Source organism: Nothoprocta perdicaria, unplaced genomic scaffold, assembly GCF_003342845.1.
Source record: "Nothoprocta perdicaria isolate Ctin4 unplaced genomic scaffold, notPer1 scaffold_133, whole genome shotgun sequence".
Taxonomy (NCBI): domain Eukaryota; kingdom Metazoa; phylum Chordata; class Aves; order Tinamiformes; family Tinamidae; genus Nothoprocta; species Nothoprocta perdicaria.
In genome coordinates this window covers 601248-621703 of record NW_020454461.1, presented here as the reverse complement: position 1 = coordinate 621703, position 20456 = coordinate 601248, and the positions used below count along the sequence as shown (strand labels likewise).

The window sequence follows — 20456 nt, the reverse complement described above, 5'->3', positions numbered from 1 at the left end:
AAAAAGAAAAAGAAAAAGAAAAAGAAAAAGAAAAAGAAAAAGAAAAAGAAAAAGAAAAAGAAAAAGAAAAAGAAAAAGAAAAAGAAAAAGAAAAAAAGAAAAAGAAAAAAAGATAAAGTATGACATCTTTTCTTAACAGATTTAACTTATTACTGTGAAAATATTTGGTCAGTTATTCCAGATCTTTCTCTTGATACTTAAGTGGCAGGAAAAAAAAAAAAAAAGATAAGGTGCAACCATGGGAAAAACTAGATTCTGGACATGACTGTTCTCATGAAAAACGAAATACTGATGGCAGAAGAGACAATACTCAGGAAGAGATAGGATGGAAATACTTATTAGAATCAAATAGCTCTTACAACACTATTTAGGTACATAAGTAAACCAAACTAGGTTTGGTTCATATCCCTTTTTTTAAACAAAATCCATGAAGAGTCCTAGCTGAAATTTTGAAGCAAAATAGCCTCCTGGAGCCACAGCAGTGTAATGGGGCACCTGAAATCTGTCTCGGAGACATCTCACTTTCCTTCCCTCTCTCACCTGTTCACCTTACAGAACTGAGGAGAGAAGAACTTGCTCTCATTTGCTGCCCTCTGAGCCTTAAAGCAGCACTGTTTCCTAGGGCAGGAGGAGAGATGCAGCTGTAGACACCCAGCTTTCTCTTTTGCTTGCTCCCCTCAAGAGCAATCTCCCAGGAAAATCACAAATCCACAGGCTCACTGCAGCTAATCCGTTCAGCAACTCACTCCTCTGGGAAAATTAAGAATATAAGCCTAGCTTTGGGTTAGATAAATCAACCAGCYACAGGATTTGAGAAGATCCAACTCTTACTTCAAATCTTCAGCATGTTGCTCAATGTTGCAGGTCCTTTCCAACTCAAGCTACACTGTAGCCTATAAAAACGGTCTTTACAAATAACAACAAATAATGCTGATATAAGAAATACTGTGCTTGAGTAAATTATTTGATTGTGTGTGTACCACAAAATCCTGTATCAAGTAGCTTATCTGAAAGTTTACAGTGAGCTCTAGATTACAGCAAGAACAAAAGTATTATTTGAAGGGTGGGATAAGTCCGTCTCCTTTTCCCAGATTATTACTATATGTTACGCAAATTCAAGTTTGTATCATTGAGAAAACAATTTGTACTCAGTGTGAACATTTTTCTTTTCAAAATTACATAGTGCAAGTTGACACAAAAGTTTTGCTCTTCAAGGCCTTTTCTCCTGTAATATACTAATGTATTAACAGCTCACTAAATTATTTCTGAAAATTGGCACTCCTACTGTGGAGGTAGTTCCTGGAAGGGATTATTTCCATTAGAGTGAACTAAAGGCCTCAGTTCACACACACACACAAAAAAAAAAAAAAAAAAAAATTCAGCTGCAGTGACATCCTACTAGGAAACACTTGGTATATCCACACAGATACCCACAGAATGTAGGCAAATGAGCAGTCTCCAATTTTACAACTTTTAATAAGTCCTACCAGCATGAAAATCAGGCTGTGATTCCACAGGGAGCGAGCATTAGCCCAAGGCCAAGCTGAAATTCGCTTCTTGTGAAGTGCAGAATAAAGCTACCTGTGAAAGGGTATCCTGAGACTCCACGGCATGGCTTGTTAGCCAAAGCAGAAGGTCAACAGATCCTCAGAGACCCAGTAAATTGGTGGTTTCTGAGGTCTGAAACGAGTACATGTAAAAGTAAGCAGGACATGGTTGTGCTGAGAAATCCAGTAATGTGTCAAGAAATTATATCTGAGTATTGGAATTATCTTTGACTGTACTAATCTTTTCCAAGCTATTCTGCATACTCAGGAACAGCAAAGTGGAATGCCCAGGTTTATAATAATCCTGGATTGTGTCATCCATGTCCCCCTACAGGATGTTGTAATGACAGCACCATTAAATTAAAAACAAACAAAGGAAATGGACAAATTCATGAGTAATGGATCAAGAAACCAATACCAAAAATGAATAGCAAAGACTGCACCCATCAAAAATCTTTAATATAACATTTCAAGAAACCTAAGTTTTAGTGAATTAGAGTGAGAGGATTATCTCTTTGGTATTCTTGATTTTTTTTTCCTGAAAAAATGTTTTGTCCATAGCAGGATAATTTAAGTCACCCAAAGTATTTGTAAAATAGATACACTATGTAATAAGCACAAAACAGTTACGTTAGTTGCTGTTTAATACATGTAATCAGTAACAAACGAAATTCTATCACAACAGGCTCTACAGACATAGTCATGATGACTTCAAAACATGACCTTTTAAAAACACAATAACTATTTTTATTACCTGAAAAGGAAGGATAACTTTATGACCCATTCACAGGTATCTAGATCCCCCAAAAAAAGCAGAAGAGACCTTCTAATTAAAGGTGTAAGTTTGGTAAAATGGAGAATCATGCCTGACATAAAATTTTCTATATTGCTACAGCTCTATTAGTGATTTGATGGCAAGGGTCCTGTCCAGAACAACTGCTTCAGAGGAATGCAGAATAAAGACTGCACTTTAGCCAAAGCTGTAATGCTTTGCTTTTCTACTGCTCCCTCCCAAACCTCAAGCAAAACCAGTGTGGCTTTTTAAAGCTCTTCATGGGACACCTGAAATCTGCCTCCTTACAATAGCAGGAACTGCTTTGTTAGCTTATTTGAGCAAGGGCAAGACTGTTTTGTTAACAAGCACCAGTAAGAAAACTTCCCTTCATATGCAGTCTGTGAAAAGAAGTTATAACTCAAGGAATCAGAGTGATGGCAGCCTCATCCTGTAACTGCAGCCTGAACCACAGTCCATCCTAGTTAGTCAAATGCATCAGAAAAGATCTGAACCACAGCATCATTGAAAAAAAAATCCTCCAGAAAGAAACAGTCTATTTGCCACGCTCAGCAGTGGAGGTGGGAAGGTCACTCAAATGTTCATTATCCAGTCTCAAAGCTCTCACTTCTGTGAGAGACTGACAATTAGCTGAAGCAATACTTGTCCTCCTGGCTTCAGAGTAGCTCAGTACCTCCCTCACAGTGAATGGTCTTACTTTGGACTGGACATGAGAAACAGGGCAATAAGCGTTACTGCTTGATGGCACTGGTTACAGAAGAGAAAAGAAAATATGCAATACGTATTTTAGATGCAATAAATGAATGAAGAAGACAAATGACAGCTACTAGGAAAACTGCAAGTTTATTTTGGATATTAGGTGACATTGTAAAGCTCAGGGGTTTGTGAACCATTAATAAAACTGTTCCTATGGAAAGGATAACAGAGCTTTAAACTTTACACGATAAACAACATTTTTAAAATGAAGCTGACATGTTGGCTAAAATATAGCCAACCTTAAATCTTCACTTAAGTTTGCCAACAAATCATTTGGTATTCAAGGGTAGCAACCAAAAAGGGCACTTCCTGCCTCAAMTGGTTGCCCCACTCGCTTCCAGAGGGAAGAACACCAGAATCTTACAGTACAAGAAAGCAGCAGGTACTGCTGGCTGAGATAGGTCTCATCAAACAGCACATGGATGTAGCTGTACTATCCTCCCTCACCCAAGCTAGCTAGCTCAGAGCTGTTTTGTGCTGAGTTTACACACCTTAAATCTTTGCAATCTTATATGATTTCACGTTAGGCATTATTTAAGTACTTTTCTGATAGCAAAATACTTACTACATTGTTTTACAATAGCCCAGTGATTCAAGATCTTCTTCTAACATATGGATTAGGAAAAAAAGTGCAAGATGAAGGCTAGTTGGAATAATCCATCTTTGGTTAATATCTTCAGCCACTTAGCCATGCTTCTCAGGGGCTCAGTTTTCTCTTCAGTAATCACGGATTACTGCTGATTCAGTATTATCTAAAGCACTTCAGAATGTCCCTTTGGGACCTCAAATGACATTAGATACACTCATTTTAATTATACATATACTGCAGGATGTAGGGATATGGACATAAGAAGGCATAAAGCATTTTGCTATATTATTTCTGAAGAAAGAATACACTGACAAATTACATAAAAACAGCACTGAAGAGAAATAACATAACAGAAAAATTCTTTGGCTAAATATGACCAGTCTTCGGACTGGGATGTGAGTGCACAGCAGATCAGGTCATTACTGCTTCTACAGCCTCCTTCATGGTGATCTTATGTGTTTGCATGTAAGCAGAATAAGCTGGGTCATTACAGAAAACTCTGGAATATCCATCWTTTTTTTATCGAATTTCCATGCCCATGGCTAAAAAGAAACTGCTCTCCCTTCAGAATGTGTCATGATCCGTGGAAAAGCAAATGGAATGCACTAAGATGAAAGGCAAAGGAAATTAGCAGCAATACTGCACATGTATGTATTTCAAAACCTCTACCAAAAATCTGCGGAGAGTCATTCGGAAAACAGGTTGGAGAGCAGATGTTAGATTTAACGCAAAACAGAAACTGAAATTATGTTTTACAAGTATGCATGGCAGGGAACAAGGGAGATGTAAGGACCTGCTTATTATGCTGGCCATTGCCTAATTAAAAACTAGTAGTTATTACTCTCAGGAGGGATGCTCAGTGAAGCCAGATAAATGCTGCTGTCCAAAAGAGTAGTTCTTTGTCCTAACTTCACATAGTCTGTAAAACTGCCAGATTATCTGATCTAGAACACCACAGATATACAAATCACAAAAGCCTGATGCCTTCCTGTTACTTCATACAAAACACAAGTCACTCTCTGAGGTGCCCATGGTATAGAAAAACACTRTCACTAATGTTCAGCACCATTCTCAGCATAAATGACCAACAAGCTATTCAAAACAAAACAAAAYAAAAAACCTACATTCATTGTTTGCATTAAAATCTGCAGGATCTCCAGAGCATCTGAAATAAATTGAGAGGTCTGTTCATCTGAATAAGTTGTATCCTGGCCATTTTCTCATTACAAAATTCTTTATAAAGATTTAGTGTGTATTTACTAAAGAATGCCTTCAGTCTTCCTCAAATTGATTTCAAACACATATGGCCAAAATGCCCATCTGAGAAAGAACCCTTTCTAAAAATAAGAGCCGATYTTCTAAATCTATGTTGTCACAAGTTAAAGAGATGGAAAATTCATCTCCTGCACATTGAAGTGCTGCAAGATTTGGGGATTTTTGACATGAAGGAATTCACACAAACTGCTATTACACGAACAAGTGAGCTCAAAGTAACAGTTTACTTGGCCAAAATACTTATACTGTCAATCTGAACTTTAACATTAGCAAAAATCTAGATATACAGTGTGCAAGGACCATACACAAAAAGCCTTCACCTGTAGGGATACACTAGAATTTTATCCTACATAGGATTTTCTAGGTAGGAAATAAGATCTCAAAATCACCAATATCCGGAGGCAGGCATAGATTTTATTTCAAAAGCATAACTGAAGAAACCAGTATTAATTAAAAAGAGGGAAGATGAAAGCAAATCATTAGAACATGATATGATACAAGAGACAGTATTCACAGATTTCCCAAACAGTGGAACTAAATGCAATGACAGGAAAGTGAGTAGCTTAGTCAGTCATTTGCCCAAGGGATTCCTGATACAGAACCTCTGAACTTGTGGTGTGCATAAATGTTTAGATTATGGTTTTTTTCCAGTAACACTATAGCCAAGAATGGCTTCAGCTATATTATTTTCTATCTTAATTTTCCCCAAACAATTCCAACCATAAAACAACAGCCTAACTCAAGAATTACAACAGCCTAACTCAAGAATTCCACTTTACCAAAGGTAGGATGGAATTGAATAAGCAGTAATTTGAGGAGACAAATGCTCAAGTCTCCTCTTAAAAATATCTAAACACAGAATACTATTCCTCTCTATTTTATTTTTCAAGAAATTAAAACATTTTTCCTCCTCACAGCTTCAAAAAATTCAATGTGTGATTTACTTTCAAACAGATATTGATGGGAGAGGAAGATAACTTCTCTTTCYGTGTATCACTGAAGTCCCTAAGGAACTTTGTTCATGATTTATTCCTATGAAGCTTTCAGATTCTGTGTTAACAATAATCCATATGGGGGAATTTATAGACTGGGTTAATTAATATTCTGACCAAATAGCAGTAGGACAATGTGACAGGACAAGGCTCAKTATATCTCTATTTCATTATCACAGTGGAGGCTACAGACACCCCCTAGGTATCTGCCCAGTAGGAGCAACACTGTGACATGTCTAGACATAGTCACTATCAGAATTTGAGTTACTGTGATTTAGTTGAAGGCACATTCCAGAAGTATGTGCAATGAAGGCAGGAAGTACAGGGGGCTTTTAATTAGAAGTATGACTTAACATTATTCTTTTCAAACTTACACAGGTACTGCAACAAATGGGACTGTCCAGCAATACAGCAGAATCTAAAAATATACAAATAAATACAAATAAACAAATAACTAAAAAGACCCCAACTACCGGATGTCAAGATTTCAGGACTGCCCTTGTCTAAATACTAACTAACATTTTTCTTCTTTAATTTCAATAACCATTGTAATCCAAGAAAAAATATAATTTAAGACAATTAAGAATGTCCCCTGAAGTTTGACCCTCTAATATATGGCGAAACAAATTCTCAGAGACAATCTATACAACTCAGCATTTCACTTTTCCACTTCAGAAGCACTTCATATACTGTATTTCTATTTCTTCTTTATTTCCGATTATCTTAAGAGTGCTACTTTAAATAGAGAAACATAAAATATTTTTCAAGTAGCAGCTTGACTTGAGAACTAATTTGAAATGTTCCAGGAAAGCTTAAAGCATAGTGATGGCAAAATAGGAGTTGATACTGGGTGGTTTGTATGTGGTCAAAAGTTCTCCTGGGAGGCTTAATATGTTCTTAGAAAAATAAGACAAACCAGAACGACAACAACTACAAACAAACACACAAACAAAAAAACAACAACAACAAAATACTTGAATGGGGAAAATCCGTACCAAGCTCAATATATCCAAAATGTTTATCCAAGGAAAATTACTAACAAATAATGAAAATCCTTTGACTGCCTGGGTTACAATCTGTTCACTCGGCTAAGCAGTTTTAATATTTTACCCAAGGCAAACAGCCGTAATACAAACACAATGTTCACTATTTAGCAGAATACAAACTGTTCCTGAAACTTACAATATGAGACAAGTGATAATGGGACCTCTCCCATTCACAACGTGACTCAGGAACAAACGTTAGGAATTTGCAGAGCTTGGGGAAGTGTAAATAAAGAGCTCAAGCGCTCAGCTTCTGCGATGTGCAAGTATTAGTCAGCAACACAACCTGCTGACGAGCGATGTGGAAAGGCAAACACACAGCATGGCTGCTGCAGAGGTCAAAGAGGCTGTACCTTCCAACATTTTTTCCCCAGTACATTTCTTGAAATACCCAGAGCAACGAAGCATTCGCAATGGCTGCTATATAGTACAAAACTTCCATCTCCATCTATTAAGCATGGCTCATCTGTTGTATGTTCAAAGCATTTTCTGGATGATTATCAGGTAAGCAGTATGATTCCTTAATCTCTAATGTAGCTATATTTTTGCACTATCATTACATTGGACCTTTACCTTAGTTTTCTAGAGGAAGTCAACTCATGCTTACCCTGGTCCTCAAGACACATGACCAAGGGCAAATTCAGTGAGGTTATTCATGTTCCTTTTTATTGAGGTAGGGCCATTACTGAATTCAACTTCATAGTTTTATTTTACAATGGAAAAAAACCCTAAGACATCTGAGACCAAGTGTCCAAAAAGCCAAAATACTTGTCAGAGGAAGTTAGGACAATCCTTTCCCAATCTTTTGACACATCTCTTTTCAAAAGTACCCCAGCAGCAACACATCTTTGAATGTTATCTTTAAAATATATTAAAACACCATAGGTATCACATTAAGCATAAAAAGAACAAATTCACTTATAATGAATACTGGAAACTATATCCTGTGCAAATGTTTGTCTTATTTTGGACTTGTTACCAATGTACATTAAATGAATAGATGAAAAAAAATACCTGGTGAGCTCTTCTTTAATCTTCAAGGGTTCATGTGGGTAGAATTTCACTCTAAAGCACATGGTGTATGGTGGATGAGCTGAAACATCATAAAGAAAAACATGAGAACAATAGCAAACAACATTGCYTCAGGCACTCTGAAAAGTGGCCTCTGAAGGTCTTGCAAAGCAGCTGGAATGATGATTAAGCATAGGGCAGTGAATTCAATAAAACCAAAATATGTTTTTATATATGTGTATATATATATGTAAATAAAACACATAACAAAGGAATCACAGCACATGCAAAATACAGATGAACTTGGCAAATCAATTTGTACACAGCTTTGCACCTCACAGGTTTTATTGCTTGATCCAAGGGATACAAAATACTGAGTTTCTTTTTGGTTTTGCAGCTTTTTTTCTGTTGTTCTAATTGAAAAAGAGGAAAGAGTTGCATCTCRTCGTTGTGATGTAGGAAGTATTACACGTAACTGTTATTCCTGCTAGTGATAATGCCTTGACTACAGATGAAACAAACCATTCTTTAAATTTGACTAATGCAACCAGAGCACAACAGAACTGTTTCAGTTTCTGACACTTGCTTAAATATGTTATCTGTTCCCAAACAAAGGTAGCAATACTGAGTCTTAACTACGTAGAATAATTTCACTTCTCTTAAAAAAAAAAATGAAAATAACAATGATTTCACTTCTGCAATAGATAGGTGTGTCTCAATTCTGTGTCAATGCATACAGTTTTATAACCCATTATTGTGTCTTTCACTGCATTCAAGACACTACCTGATCCTAGGACACAATCTTTCAATCRTTACAGCAAAGATGACAGCAAATCAAAGAACTATCTGGTGATAATTGCCTTAGGATAAACCAAGTGTGAAAACCTTACAGAAAACTTCAAAATCAGGCCAGATGTGGGGGTAGGCAAAGCTCTCAGGGCTACCTGTTCCCTGATGCCTTTCATGGTTGGAGTTCCAGTTAGAAACCTAACTACCAGGTCTCCTGATAACCAGAGTTGGGATGGAGCAAGAGCAAAGGCAAAATTTCTAGCAAAGCAAATGAGGCATCCGCACAGAAACTAGCGTGAGAGGCCTTAGTACCAAAGTTTCAGCAAGGCTTTTGACTACTGTTTMCCATGATATCCTCATAGGAAAGCTCTGGAAGTGTGGTCTAGATGAGTGCACAGGGAGGTGGATCAAGAACTGGCTGGATGGCAGAGCTCAGAGGGTGGTGATAAATGGGGCTGAGTCCAGTTGGAGGCCTGTGGCCAGTGGTGTCCCCCAGGGGTCAGTGCTGGGCCCAGTGCTGTTCAGCCTGTTCATCAATGACCTGGACGAGGGCACTGAGGGCACCCTGAGCAAGTTTGCAGATGACACCAAGCTGGGTGGAGTGGCCRACACTCCGGAGGGCTGTGCTGCCATCCAGAGGGACCTGGACAGGCTGCAGAGTTGGGCAGAGAGGAACYTCATGAGGTTCAATAAGGACAARTGCAGGGTCCTGCCCCTGGGGAAGAATAAACCCAGGCACCRGTACAGATTAGGGGTCAACCTGCTGGAAATCACCTCCACGGAGACGGACCTGGGAGTCTTGGTGGACACCAAGTTACCCACTAGGCAGCAGTGCCCTCGTGGCCAAGAAGGCCAATGGGATCCTGGCTGCATGAGGAGGATGTTGGCAGCAGGGGGAGGGAGGAGATCCTGCCCCTCTGCTCAGCTCTGGTGAGGCCGCACCTGGAGCATTGGGGGCAGTTCTGGGCTCCCCAGGACAASAGGGATGTGGAGCTTCGAGAGAGGGTCCAGTGGAGAGCGACAAAGGTGATTAAGGGACTGGARCATCTCTCGTATGAGGAGAGACTGAGTGAGCTGGGCCTGTTTACCCTGGAGAAAGTTGAGAGGGGATCTGATTAATATGTGTAAGTAGATGAAGGGAGAATGTAAGGAGGAAGGGGCCAAGCTCTTCTCATTGGTGGCCAGTGACAGGACAAGGAGTAATGGGTACAATTTGAAACACAGGCAGTTCCATCTCCATGTGAGGAAAAACTTCTTTCCTGTGAGGGTGACAGAGCCCTGGCACAGGCTGCCCAGGGAGGTTGTGGAGTCTCCTTCTCTGGAGATCTTCCCAACCCGCCTGGATGCCGCCCTGTGCCCCRTGCTCTGGGTGTCCCTGCTGGAGCAGGGGGCCAGACTAGGTGATTTCTAGAGGTCCCTTCCAACCACAACCATTCTGCGATTTTGTGATTTACCTGAATCAGATAGACTGAAAGAGGAAAAGTAGAGACTGTGCAAAACTGGAGCTTGAAAGCATTGTGCTAATTTCAGGCAGCATTTTACAGACGTGAATACAGAATTAAAATCCTTCTAGGGAAATATTTTAGGTAACTTATGAAATTAACTTTCAATGGACATTCYCATTAGTATAGGACAGTTATAGACACGTTATTTCAACATGAGTCATAGTAATGCATAGTTCTTTAATACTCTGTTTAGTTTTAAAAATCCTTTGCTTTAATGCAGCTGGCACACATTCAGTCTAGCTTTTCTGCATCTTAAAGACATGGAGTACTTAGGGAGAGGAAAAAGAAAAATCAGGAGAGAAGGGCAAAAGTAAGTTACTGCAGCCAATATAGGAAAGAAATATTTGGAACAGAAAATTACATTTAAGAGAATGTAGTCTACAACAGCAATTATTAAACTACTARACTATTTTACTATAGCATTTTATCAGTCATTGGTTTGTTTGAATTGCATACAGAAAATACTTTGTGAAYGACAGTTGTGAAATTCTTAAAGCTATTTTGACTGCAGCATTTATCTCCTGTTGCTTTCCTCAAATACATATACTGAATATCACATAAATCCATGTGAAGTAGAATAGCAACAAAAAACAAAAATGCATTGCATTTTTCCCCTCTTGCTTCACTTAATTTTAATATGCCCAGCCTCAATAGAAAAAAAAAGATTTTTTAGTTTTTCCTCATTTAYATAGCTACTCATTTCAGAAACAGAGAGACATGTCAGAAGAGAAGGGGAAGGAGATACGAAAAACACAAACACAGAAAGAAATACAGGAATAAGAAAGGAATAATAATAAAGAAAAGCAAAGAGGTAGGAATGGAGAAAGAAAAAGAACTAAATCTAAAGTGTTGTCAAGCCATGGTGTGAACATTCAGGCAAATCCGATCTGAAGGAGGACACTGGTTTGGAGCATTAGAGGAAATCAGACTACTTTGGCCTCTTAGATGCAATCACAGCATTTTCTGAAAGTGACTGGAAGTATGTTGCAAAACAGAGAAAATTGTTATGTCCTTCAGGTGCTCCATCCRGGCAAACTAAAAGGTACACGGGATTCAACGTACCAGAAAACAACCAGGCAAAATAACCATTGAGAGCTACCCTGAAAAGTCCTGCTGCCTGGACAAAGCAGAGAATAATGCAAGTCATTTGAAACGTCACTGTCTCTTCTTAACAACCTTCTAAAAACTAAGCAAGGGAAAAATCCCTTCACTTTCAGCATATGGCTCTGTGGACCAAACCTGATAGAAGAGCCAACTTTTATTAAAGCTCTTTCTTAGAGAGAGTGACTGATTAAACAAAGTTAAAGAAAAACCTCTCCAGGAAGATTTACTAGTTTGTGCTTTAAGCAAAAACATAGTAATAAGAACAGTTAGTACCTGGCTCTGCAAGAGCCTATGAATGGCCTGATCTTTTGATGTCAATTGAATGACTGACACTTTGGTTTTGGCCCATAGTATTTCCATATCACAATGAAGACAGACAGAAAGGCAGACGGACAGAAAAACAAAAGCAGAGGAAAGAAAGTAAGAAAGAAAGAGAGARGGTTTAAGAGTTGCTGTCCCATACAAAAATTTCATCATTAGAAGGTGGTGTATGCACCAGAAAGGATAACATAAACTGCAATAAAGAATAGCCCACATTAATAGAGAAGGTTAATAAAAGTGCAAGCCAAAGGGCAGTATGTGATGGTAGCRGTATACCAACACACAGAATACGCAGAATCCAGAGGGTTCAGTAAAATAACAAGGAGCTGCTCAGCAAACATTTCCCTGGACTCAAGGTCTGCAGCATTATATATTCTCRTAACTGCAGCAAGGAATACAAAACAAGGCTGCAGCAGCCTGCGAAATATACGTCCTTTCTTAGTAACACCTGCAAGGTTGTCACTATTCTGACCTGTAATTTGACACATTAAAAAGAACGTGATCTCATCTATGCAATTCGTCTCCATGTCTATGATAACAAGGTCCTCTTTTACTAATAGATTCATTTACAAAACAGAATAGACAATTGTCTTTTCCGTTTCTTTTTCTCCTACTAGGAGAATAAAAAAGACATAAAGAATGGTCATTTGAAATGCAAAGGAGTGAGGAAGCCCACACAACTATCCATTTTCCTCTCAATTTTAATTTAAAAATCAGTATAAAACTCATCTCCCTGTTCCCCCCATCTATATGTAATGACTATATGCAAGTATTTAAGGTCCTTGTCTCATGGGTTTTACAGCACTGGAGAAACATACCAGAAAACCTCATATTCTTTTAGTCCCTATATTCTTGTGATGGAAAGCAAGACAGGCAATGAATTGTAAGAGCCCAGGGGATGAGACTGTGAAATCAGAGAATCCTCCAGTTCCATGAAATGAGGTTTCTACTGCTTACTCCCACACTAAGGTGAAAACACAAACAACAAAAAATAACCCCAAAACAGGGCATGTTTTTCAAAAGACTGATCCTTCAGCTCCAAACTCATTTGAATACAATGAGTAGTTTAAAATAGCTATAGGCCTTTTCTTTCCGAGAGGTCCTCTCTCTGTCAGATATGGAGCAGCTGGTGAAGTGCCCAAGGCTTTGTCAGAATTTCCTACCATCACAAGCTTGCCCTCTTACCAAAAAAGATTCACAATTACCATCATTTCAAGGCATTTTAATGCAGGGAATAGTGCTGTCTGGAACTCTATTACAACAGGGCTATTAATTTGTCAGTTTATGTGCTAACAGCGCATAAGAGATGGAGACAAAAGAATAAAACCTACTTGAATGATACCACGTGCTGAAACCATAGACTGCAGCAAACGTCACCTAGTCCCTCAGGAAACAGCTATAACCACAGTCTAGGGGATTTCCAGGCAACTGATTGTATTTTTTAAAGATTTATTTCAGTTGCTGTTAGCTAAGATAAGCTGTCCTGTTAGTCCAATTACACCTCTAATGTCCAGGCTCTAACAGGGAGGCTTTGCAAATTTCATCCCTTGGCACAGATACTAACGAAGGTGTACAGGAATAAGCCYCACATACTCCTGTTTTTAAGCTAGATAACCTCAATTATTAAAGTTTTCTTTGCATTTGAAGGCTTACAGGGAATGAGAACCCTAACTGAAACTACACATTCAAACAATCAATTTTTCAATTAAAAAAATTGTTCACAGAAAGACAACTCCAAGCAAGTGCTATGTACATAAAATAAGAAAAGTTTCAAAAAAAACAAAAAAAAAAGTGAAAAAACTTGATTGACGTTCTAGCTATATGAACCGAAGAGGGAGAAGGGTGGAAGATTCTCATCTGCAACTCATACACACTTTTTACAGAGAGATACTGAAAGCTAAAAGCAGATATGTAACTTATGTAAATAATCTTGAGMTTGCACTATGTCAGAAAACTTCCTGTATCTTTCCTCGATATTATATATCCTCTGAATTACATTATCCTACTAAAAATAAGCGTGCATTTAAAAAAAAAAAAAAAAAAGGCATCCAAATATTCTTTAAATTCACTGAAGCAGCCAAAAGATATTTAGGGATCCTGCTACAACATATGCTACAGTTTCTGTATCCCTTTTCCTTTAGCAGGTAAGTGAGCTGTTTATCTAAGCTGCTTGCTTCAAGCATTCAAGGTAAACATAATACTAACTAGTGCTTTTATTTCTGTATAAGAAATAAATGATCTACCATAAACCTTAAATTGTGAGATCTTCCTCACTGTACTTAAAAACAGTTTTGGTACCACACAAGGCAGGGGTGATTTTTCTCAAATAGTTAACATAACAAATCCAAGTGCCTTGGTGTTTTATTAAGTGTTTATGGAAGAAGAATAAAAGATACTCMGCTTAGCCCCCTTGGGAACATATGAAACTTCTTGTTTTCATTGTGCAGGGATTTACAAATGCTCTGCTTGGTCACCCCTTTTTTTAAAAAAAAATTGTACTACAACAGCAAAATCTATGACAAGTTTGTTGAGATTAAATATTCTGACATTCTGTTAGGAATTTTGAACAACTCTTACCTCTACACCTCCATTTGGCGCATTCAATCAATGGTTCACTCAATCTCTTTTTATGTTTCTCAGCAGCATTAGAGTCTTTAACATACCACAGTGGCCTGATACAGGAGAGTATTCTGTTTGCATTACTCTCTTGGAAAAGCAAGACACTGAAAAAATAGCGTCTGAAAAGGATGTCTGAATCATCCAGGTATTACAGACTTCCATGAGATCTATCACCTACTGAAATCTATGGTAGACCACTACTCTTAGCCTTCTTCTTCCACTCCGAATGCTCCACAATAAYGTGCCCTGCGAGTAAGCACACTGAAAAGGTTGTTACCATGCTGCTGGAAAGTTAAATGCCCCGCATTTGCCAGCTGGTATCAAGAAGACAGCACWTCTCTATTTTTTGCTTCATATATCTAAATGCTTCATAATCCCATCTTAATCCCACTGGTCAACAGAATTTAGAACATTTAATATAATTAATATTAACTGCAGTCTGCTCTTGTACGTGAGAAGATAAATGTCCATTCTGGCAAAACAGATCAATTGACTGTTCACTGAATTCATTACAAGTGAAGAAAGAAAACAAACCCTCCACCTAATACACCGTGATCAACATCCTGTCACCTTGTCTCCCAGAAATCAGATACACATAATAAATGTTCTATTTACCTGTCAGTTCATTGCTTTTGTCTTCACACCTTCCACTTACCATGAATTTAAATCCTTGTCTGGGTCACCTGAGATTGTGATGCTTTTTGCATGAGTATTGGCCATTTATAAACCAGTCTGAATTCTGAGTTAGAACCTTTCAATASTAAACTGTGTATTTGTTGACAAAATGCAAATTAACCTTATGAACCTTTACAGTTTACTTAAAAATTACTCTGACACTTATTTTAGAAACTGCTTAGAAATTATCATATTAATGCAGGACTGGAATGCAGGACATTTTAGAAAAATAAAGCGAGAAGTTTCTGGTATGAAATGCTTTCAGAAGAGTATGTCTTTGAAACCAGTGAAGGATATATTCATAATCTACATAGGTGTTATATGCAATATCCTKGTTTTGTTCTGTTTAAAGGGTTAAGGACTTCAGTTCTGCATCTGTAACAAAAAGCAAAGTCAAGCTACAATGGTATTAATCTGAATTTGCTTATGAAAAACTAAACCAACCAACCACATATTTAACTCTTCCTGTATCCTACACCTAAGCATGCTAACAAAACTTCTCTGTTGGCCTCTAATTTTATTCAGGGGATGGAAGGAGGAAGGKGGCATCTATCACTTTTCACAGTAGTAAGTAAACTCATAGTAGGTTTTTTTTTTAAATGAATCTGACAGCATTCGGAGTTCCCACTGGGATTCTACAACAGAAGCACACAGGTCCTCAGAGGATCACCTCACAACATCTATGTAATTTAGGGAGTAGCTAGCACAGATCACATTTGGCAACATCTGTTTGCAGGTAAAGTCATTTTAAATAAATAAAARTACTCTCATAGCATCTGTTGGCAGAGTTTCTGAATATGTTGCTATGCAAAGTGCAACAAGAAGCACAAGGTCTCATGCTTCACTAAGGGAAAGCAATGCTGTACATGCAGTTTATAGGATACTTTGAGGAGACAGTTTTTTATTTTTGATGTAAAATAATTTGAAATTATAAGTCCTTATTTTTTCTTTCATTAGCACTGCAGATGAATTATTTAGCTTTAGCCGGAATATTATTGATCTGGCTTATTTTAACTGGAGGATGCTCCAGCTAGCTAGATACTAARTGTAACTGTCCTTACCTGACATGCTAAATATATGCATGCAAGCATATGTTTGCATGTAAATACATCCTGCAGCATGTAGTATTGCATCATTAACGGAAAAAATTCTTCAAGCATTCAATGTAGTCCACCCAATAACCAGAATTGGTTTTGCTCATTAGCTAATTTCTTTCAACTTATCACATTTTAAAATAACAAATATACTACCTACCACACAGCTTATACTCAAGCTTAAAAAAAGGAAAACAAGTGCATATAAAGAGGCCTGTGGGTGAAAAACTTCCTTCATGTCACAAAATAAGCAGGCTGACAACAGCTTTTAATAAAACAAGAAGCAACTCTCAGTGACCTAATTCAAGTCTTCAGGGACTGCCAAATGAAAGCTCTCTTCACTGGCTGAATGTTAACTTCTGAGCATCAAGGTAGTTTTGTTTTTGAATCAGTCTTCACAGCTCGCCAAGTTAATGAAAAGGATATGCCAGACATAACACTATCTTASATTTCAAAAACACAATGTAAACGTTTGGAGGTGTTTTTTTTTTCAATTATGGTATTTTTCTGCTAATCTGTGGTAGAAACTCAGCACTTAGACCAGCTCTGAAATTACTTGGCTGTAACTGTGATCTAGAACTAATATTCTGCATTGCCGGAAGGTTGTGGGGACTGAGGAGGGGAAACAACACCCCTGACTGACTCCTTATTTTACTGCAGTCTATTCATGGCTGATTACATGCAACTAAAAAATGGGCCAGAGCACATTGGTCTTATCAGACACGTCACTCCACACCCCAGCTGGCCTCTGGCTCTAGCCTTGAGCCCCAAGGCGGCTCTTGATGTGCAGAGCAATGAAATGACAATGAAATGAAAGTAGCATGGATTTTGCAGGGCTCACAAAAGGGCATGACAGGCCTCTTCGCAGCAAGAAACAAATTAAGCACATTCTGAACCAGTGAAGAGGAGCAGAGAAAACCTTCAGCCATTTTAAAACCAGGTACCTGATTAAAGACATGAGCTGTGAACACTTACATTTCATTTGCTTGAAGATGGACTTGTTGGGCTCAAGCCAGTGCTAGAAAGGAAGAAGAGATAATCGGAGGTTAACACATTGCAGGCAACATACCTGAATACCTACATGGAACCAGAAATAAAAAGAAATATTTTGGTTTTAAATGGGTTCACACAAATTGAAAAAAGCAACTCCATCCTGTAATACTATATCACTCAAAGTGCACTGTATACACATAACTCATATAACCACTATTACAGCAACACAAATGCTGAAGCACACAGGCTCCTCTCATTAGCTTGAAGCAGACACTTCAGTCTTGAACCCTCAGTCACTTTTTCCAGAAGATTCATCATATTGCAGTAAGTATTCAGAAACTTTTATCCTCTCTGCTCAGTAATGCTTGTACAATCTTTCTCACTAATGCATATATATTTACTATACTCTCAAACAGGGCTCTCAGAACCTTTCTAAGAACTGAGAACCTGAAAGAGAAGGGCAGACTTTTCCATAAGCACAATAGACAGGTACAGAATGCTACCAGTCAGTTTTTAAGTCTTTAGGAAATGAATTGCAATAGAAAGAAAAAAATGATGTTTTAATCCTCCTAGCAGATAAACTCAGATGCTTCCAGGAGAAAAACTAGGTTTATATTTCAGTGAAGAACCCTAGCACACCTCCTGCTAACTCTATGAACAAGCTGAACCATCCATGAGGATATTTTGATTGACAGAAGAAAATACAGATATTCAAGTGCCACTTCTGACTAGAGCCAGAAGTACTTCTATTGGACTTCTTCTTGTAAGCAAAAAGAATCTCTATACTAAAACGAGTTTTGTGCTGCAGAAGCATCTGGTAAAAAGCACACTGTTCAGGTTTAATAAGCATAATCAACATTGAAAGGCCTTGCACCAAAGGGTTCATTTTTAATCCTTTTTATTCAGCTCCGGTTAAATGAATCTTCTAGTCTACTCCAAAAAAGGCAGAGAGGGAGAGAGGAAGGGAGGGAAGGAAGGAAGGAAAAAAGATTATAATTTTTACAACCACATTTAATACTTCTCACAATAGCTACAATTTTGTCTCAAAACACAGTAATTTTACTATGGAGAAGTGCAAGGGGAAGATATTTCCCAGACACTGTTAACAGATGGGAGAAAATTACCATTTTTTAAATCATAGTGTCTCAATAATTCAGTCAAATATATCTCTAACTGTGAATTCTTCTTGAACAGAACTTCTTGCAAAACAAATACCTTCRAAAGAACATTTCCAAATATCTGCAGATGTGTCATGGCTGCTCAGAAACTTTTGCCTATGTTAAATGACAATATTGGGGATAAACACGCCATATGTTTCCGTTTGAAGCTTGCTTWTCACTGAGAGACTTATTTGGAACCCTGGCAGTCAACAAACAAACCAAAACACACATACAAAAAATCACCCCACACTCACCAAACAATAAAACATTTGTTCTTCCTTTTCTCCCCAGTATAACTCAGACCAAAGAACAGGATGTTTGAGGATTTAAAAAGAAGAAAAAAAAAAAAAAAAAAAGTCTACATTACCAATTTACCAGAAACACCCAGAAGGCCTGACTCTTTTTCAGATCACAGAAGTGCAATACTTTTATATTTTGTTCTGAATAACAGTGAAGGAATGGAGGGAAATGTTCATAAAATAGTAAGGTAATCAAAGAAAGATGTTGGCTTGCAGTACTTCATCCCCATAAAACCCAGAATGAATTAATAGATAGGAACCCAGACAGCAGACATGGGTATGCAAGTTTTCCTTCCTGTCATATTCACACTTACTCTTTCTCCACCAGGATCTAGACAGTCCTAGATGAGGAGCCAGGCAGCAAACAGCAATTTGGACAGTTTGCAATACTGTACTATTCCTGCAGAACTGATTGTTGAGGTGTTTTTCCACATTTTTCATCTAACAGAAGTACAATACTTTATTATTATTATTATTATTATTATTTTCCCCTCTTTCTAAAAGGGCAGGCTAAAATACCATCCCTATCAAGTCAGATTTTATGAGTATCTGAAAAAGCCAATCAGCTATTCTAACAAACAGTCCGAGGCAAAAAAACAAATTTTCAAACATAAAACCTTCATCATAATTCACCACATGAATAACAAAAAAAGGGCACACTGTCCAGAACAACTAATCCAATTGACCTTATTATTCACATAAAGAAGGTTAAAATGAATGGAGTCAAAAATATCCCCAAACATCCTATAAAACAGGCTATGCTAATGTGGATCAGATCCTTCACAAAGCAGACATATTTCACAAGAAGACATATTTAAGCTAAGATATTTTGAAGCGAACAGTTGTTTCACAAGGACCTAACTTTCATGGGTTAAAAATGGACTGAAAAGAAACAGACCAACTGAGCAGTCTAGATTTTCCCTGCTACTTCAGGAAAGCAATGGGCAGTTTCTAGAAGCTCACATTTCTGTGGTGACTTTCTAATAGCGGAAAATTACAAACATGTAGGCAATTAAGCTGTTTCTTCTATAAAATTGAACAATTATTTTATAATTCATGGAGATTTTCAATGACATGGCAATTAATTGCCTAATGCTGACTGTCAGTGGAAGATAAACACCTAATAGTTGCTAGGACTTCTGAAAATAGCCATTCCTATATCTGTTTGCATATTTCAGTTTAAATTTTCAGAAAGGTTTTCCCCTGAGTATCTTTCCGCCCTACAGCCTTAACTGTTAATAATTAATAACTGTGCCTTGTCCATTCTAACAAATATTCATGCTACATCTATTCCAAGATTAATTAGCTGTTTTAGCTAGGACCCGATTAAGGTTTCCTGTAAGCTTATCCAAGGGTTTTTTCAGCAAGTGATCAATCCAAATGGGCTTGACTGTGCAAAATGTTTCTTCTACATATGATTTTTTTAAAACACTTTTCTTGCATTCAAATAAAAATATTACTTTTGAATGAATTATGAACTGAAAGTTTTTGTCCTTATCTTGTTTAAAGTTATCTTTCAGGACAAATTTTGGAAATATTTAAAAGTTTTAGCTACAACACTACTCTATGCCATGCTACCTTGTAGGTGTCTCAACTTTAGGTGTCTCAAATTCTAACACCTCATTAAACAAATTAAACATCAAGCAAAGCATTCTGAAATGAACCTGGAAACAAAAAACAGAACCCAGAACTCCACTCCTTCCAGTGAAGTGTGCAAGCCAGAAAATTAAAAASCAAAAAACCCAACCACGTTATACATATCTTTTTTTGGCCCTATGAATTTGGCCGTAAGAATTTTTGGCCTTGCACTTTTGTCCATACTGCTTGCTTTAGCTGGATGATGCCAAGTGCTCTCAGCTCAGTTTAGCCTTATACAAGACAGCTTAAAACA

General features: G+C 37.7%; 1 protein-coding gene across 2 annotated transcripts in view; it reads right to left on the bottom strand.

Moving 5' to 3' along the window:
* The window catches only part of FRMD3 (FERM domain containing 3), a 68215-nt gene that overhangs the window by 40037 nt on the left and 7722 nt on the right, over nt 1-20456 (bottom strand). The window contains exons 2-3 of one of the 2 annotated variants that reach the window (XM_026033798.1): nt 17089-17131; nt 8010-8088 (exon numbers count right to left, since the gene is read on the bottom strand). In XM_026033798.1, the coding sequence (XP_025889583.1) occupies nt 8010-8088; nt 17089-17095 (86 nt within the window). In that variant the 5' untranslated portion in view covers nt 17096-17131. Of the gene's footprint in view, nt 1-8009; nt 8089-14302; nt 14382-17088; nt 17132-20456 lie in introns of those variants that run through there. The other variant, XM_026033800.1, reaches the window with a different exon arrangement.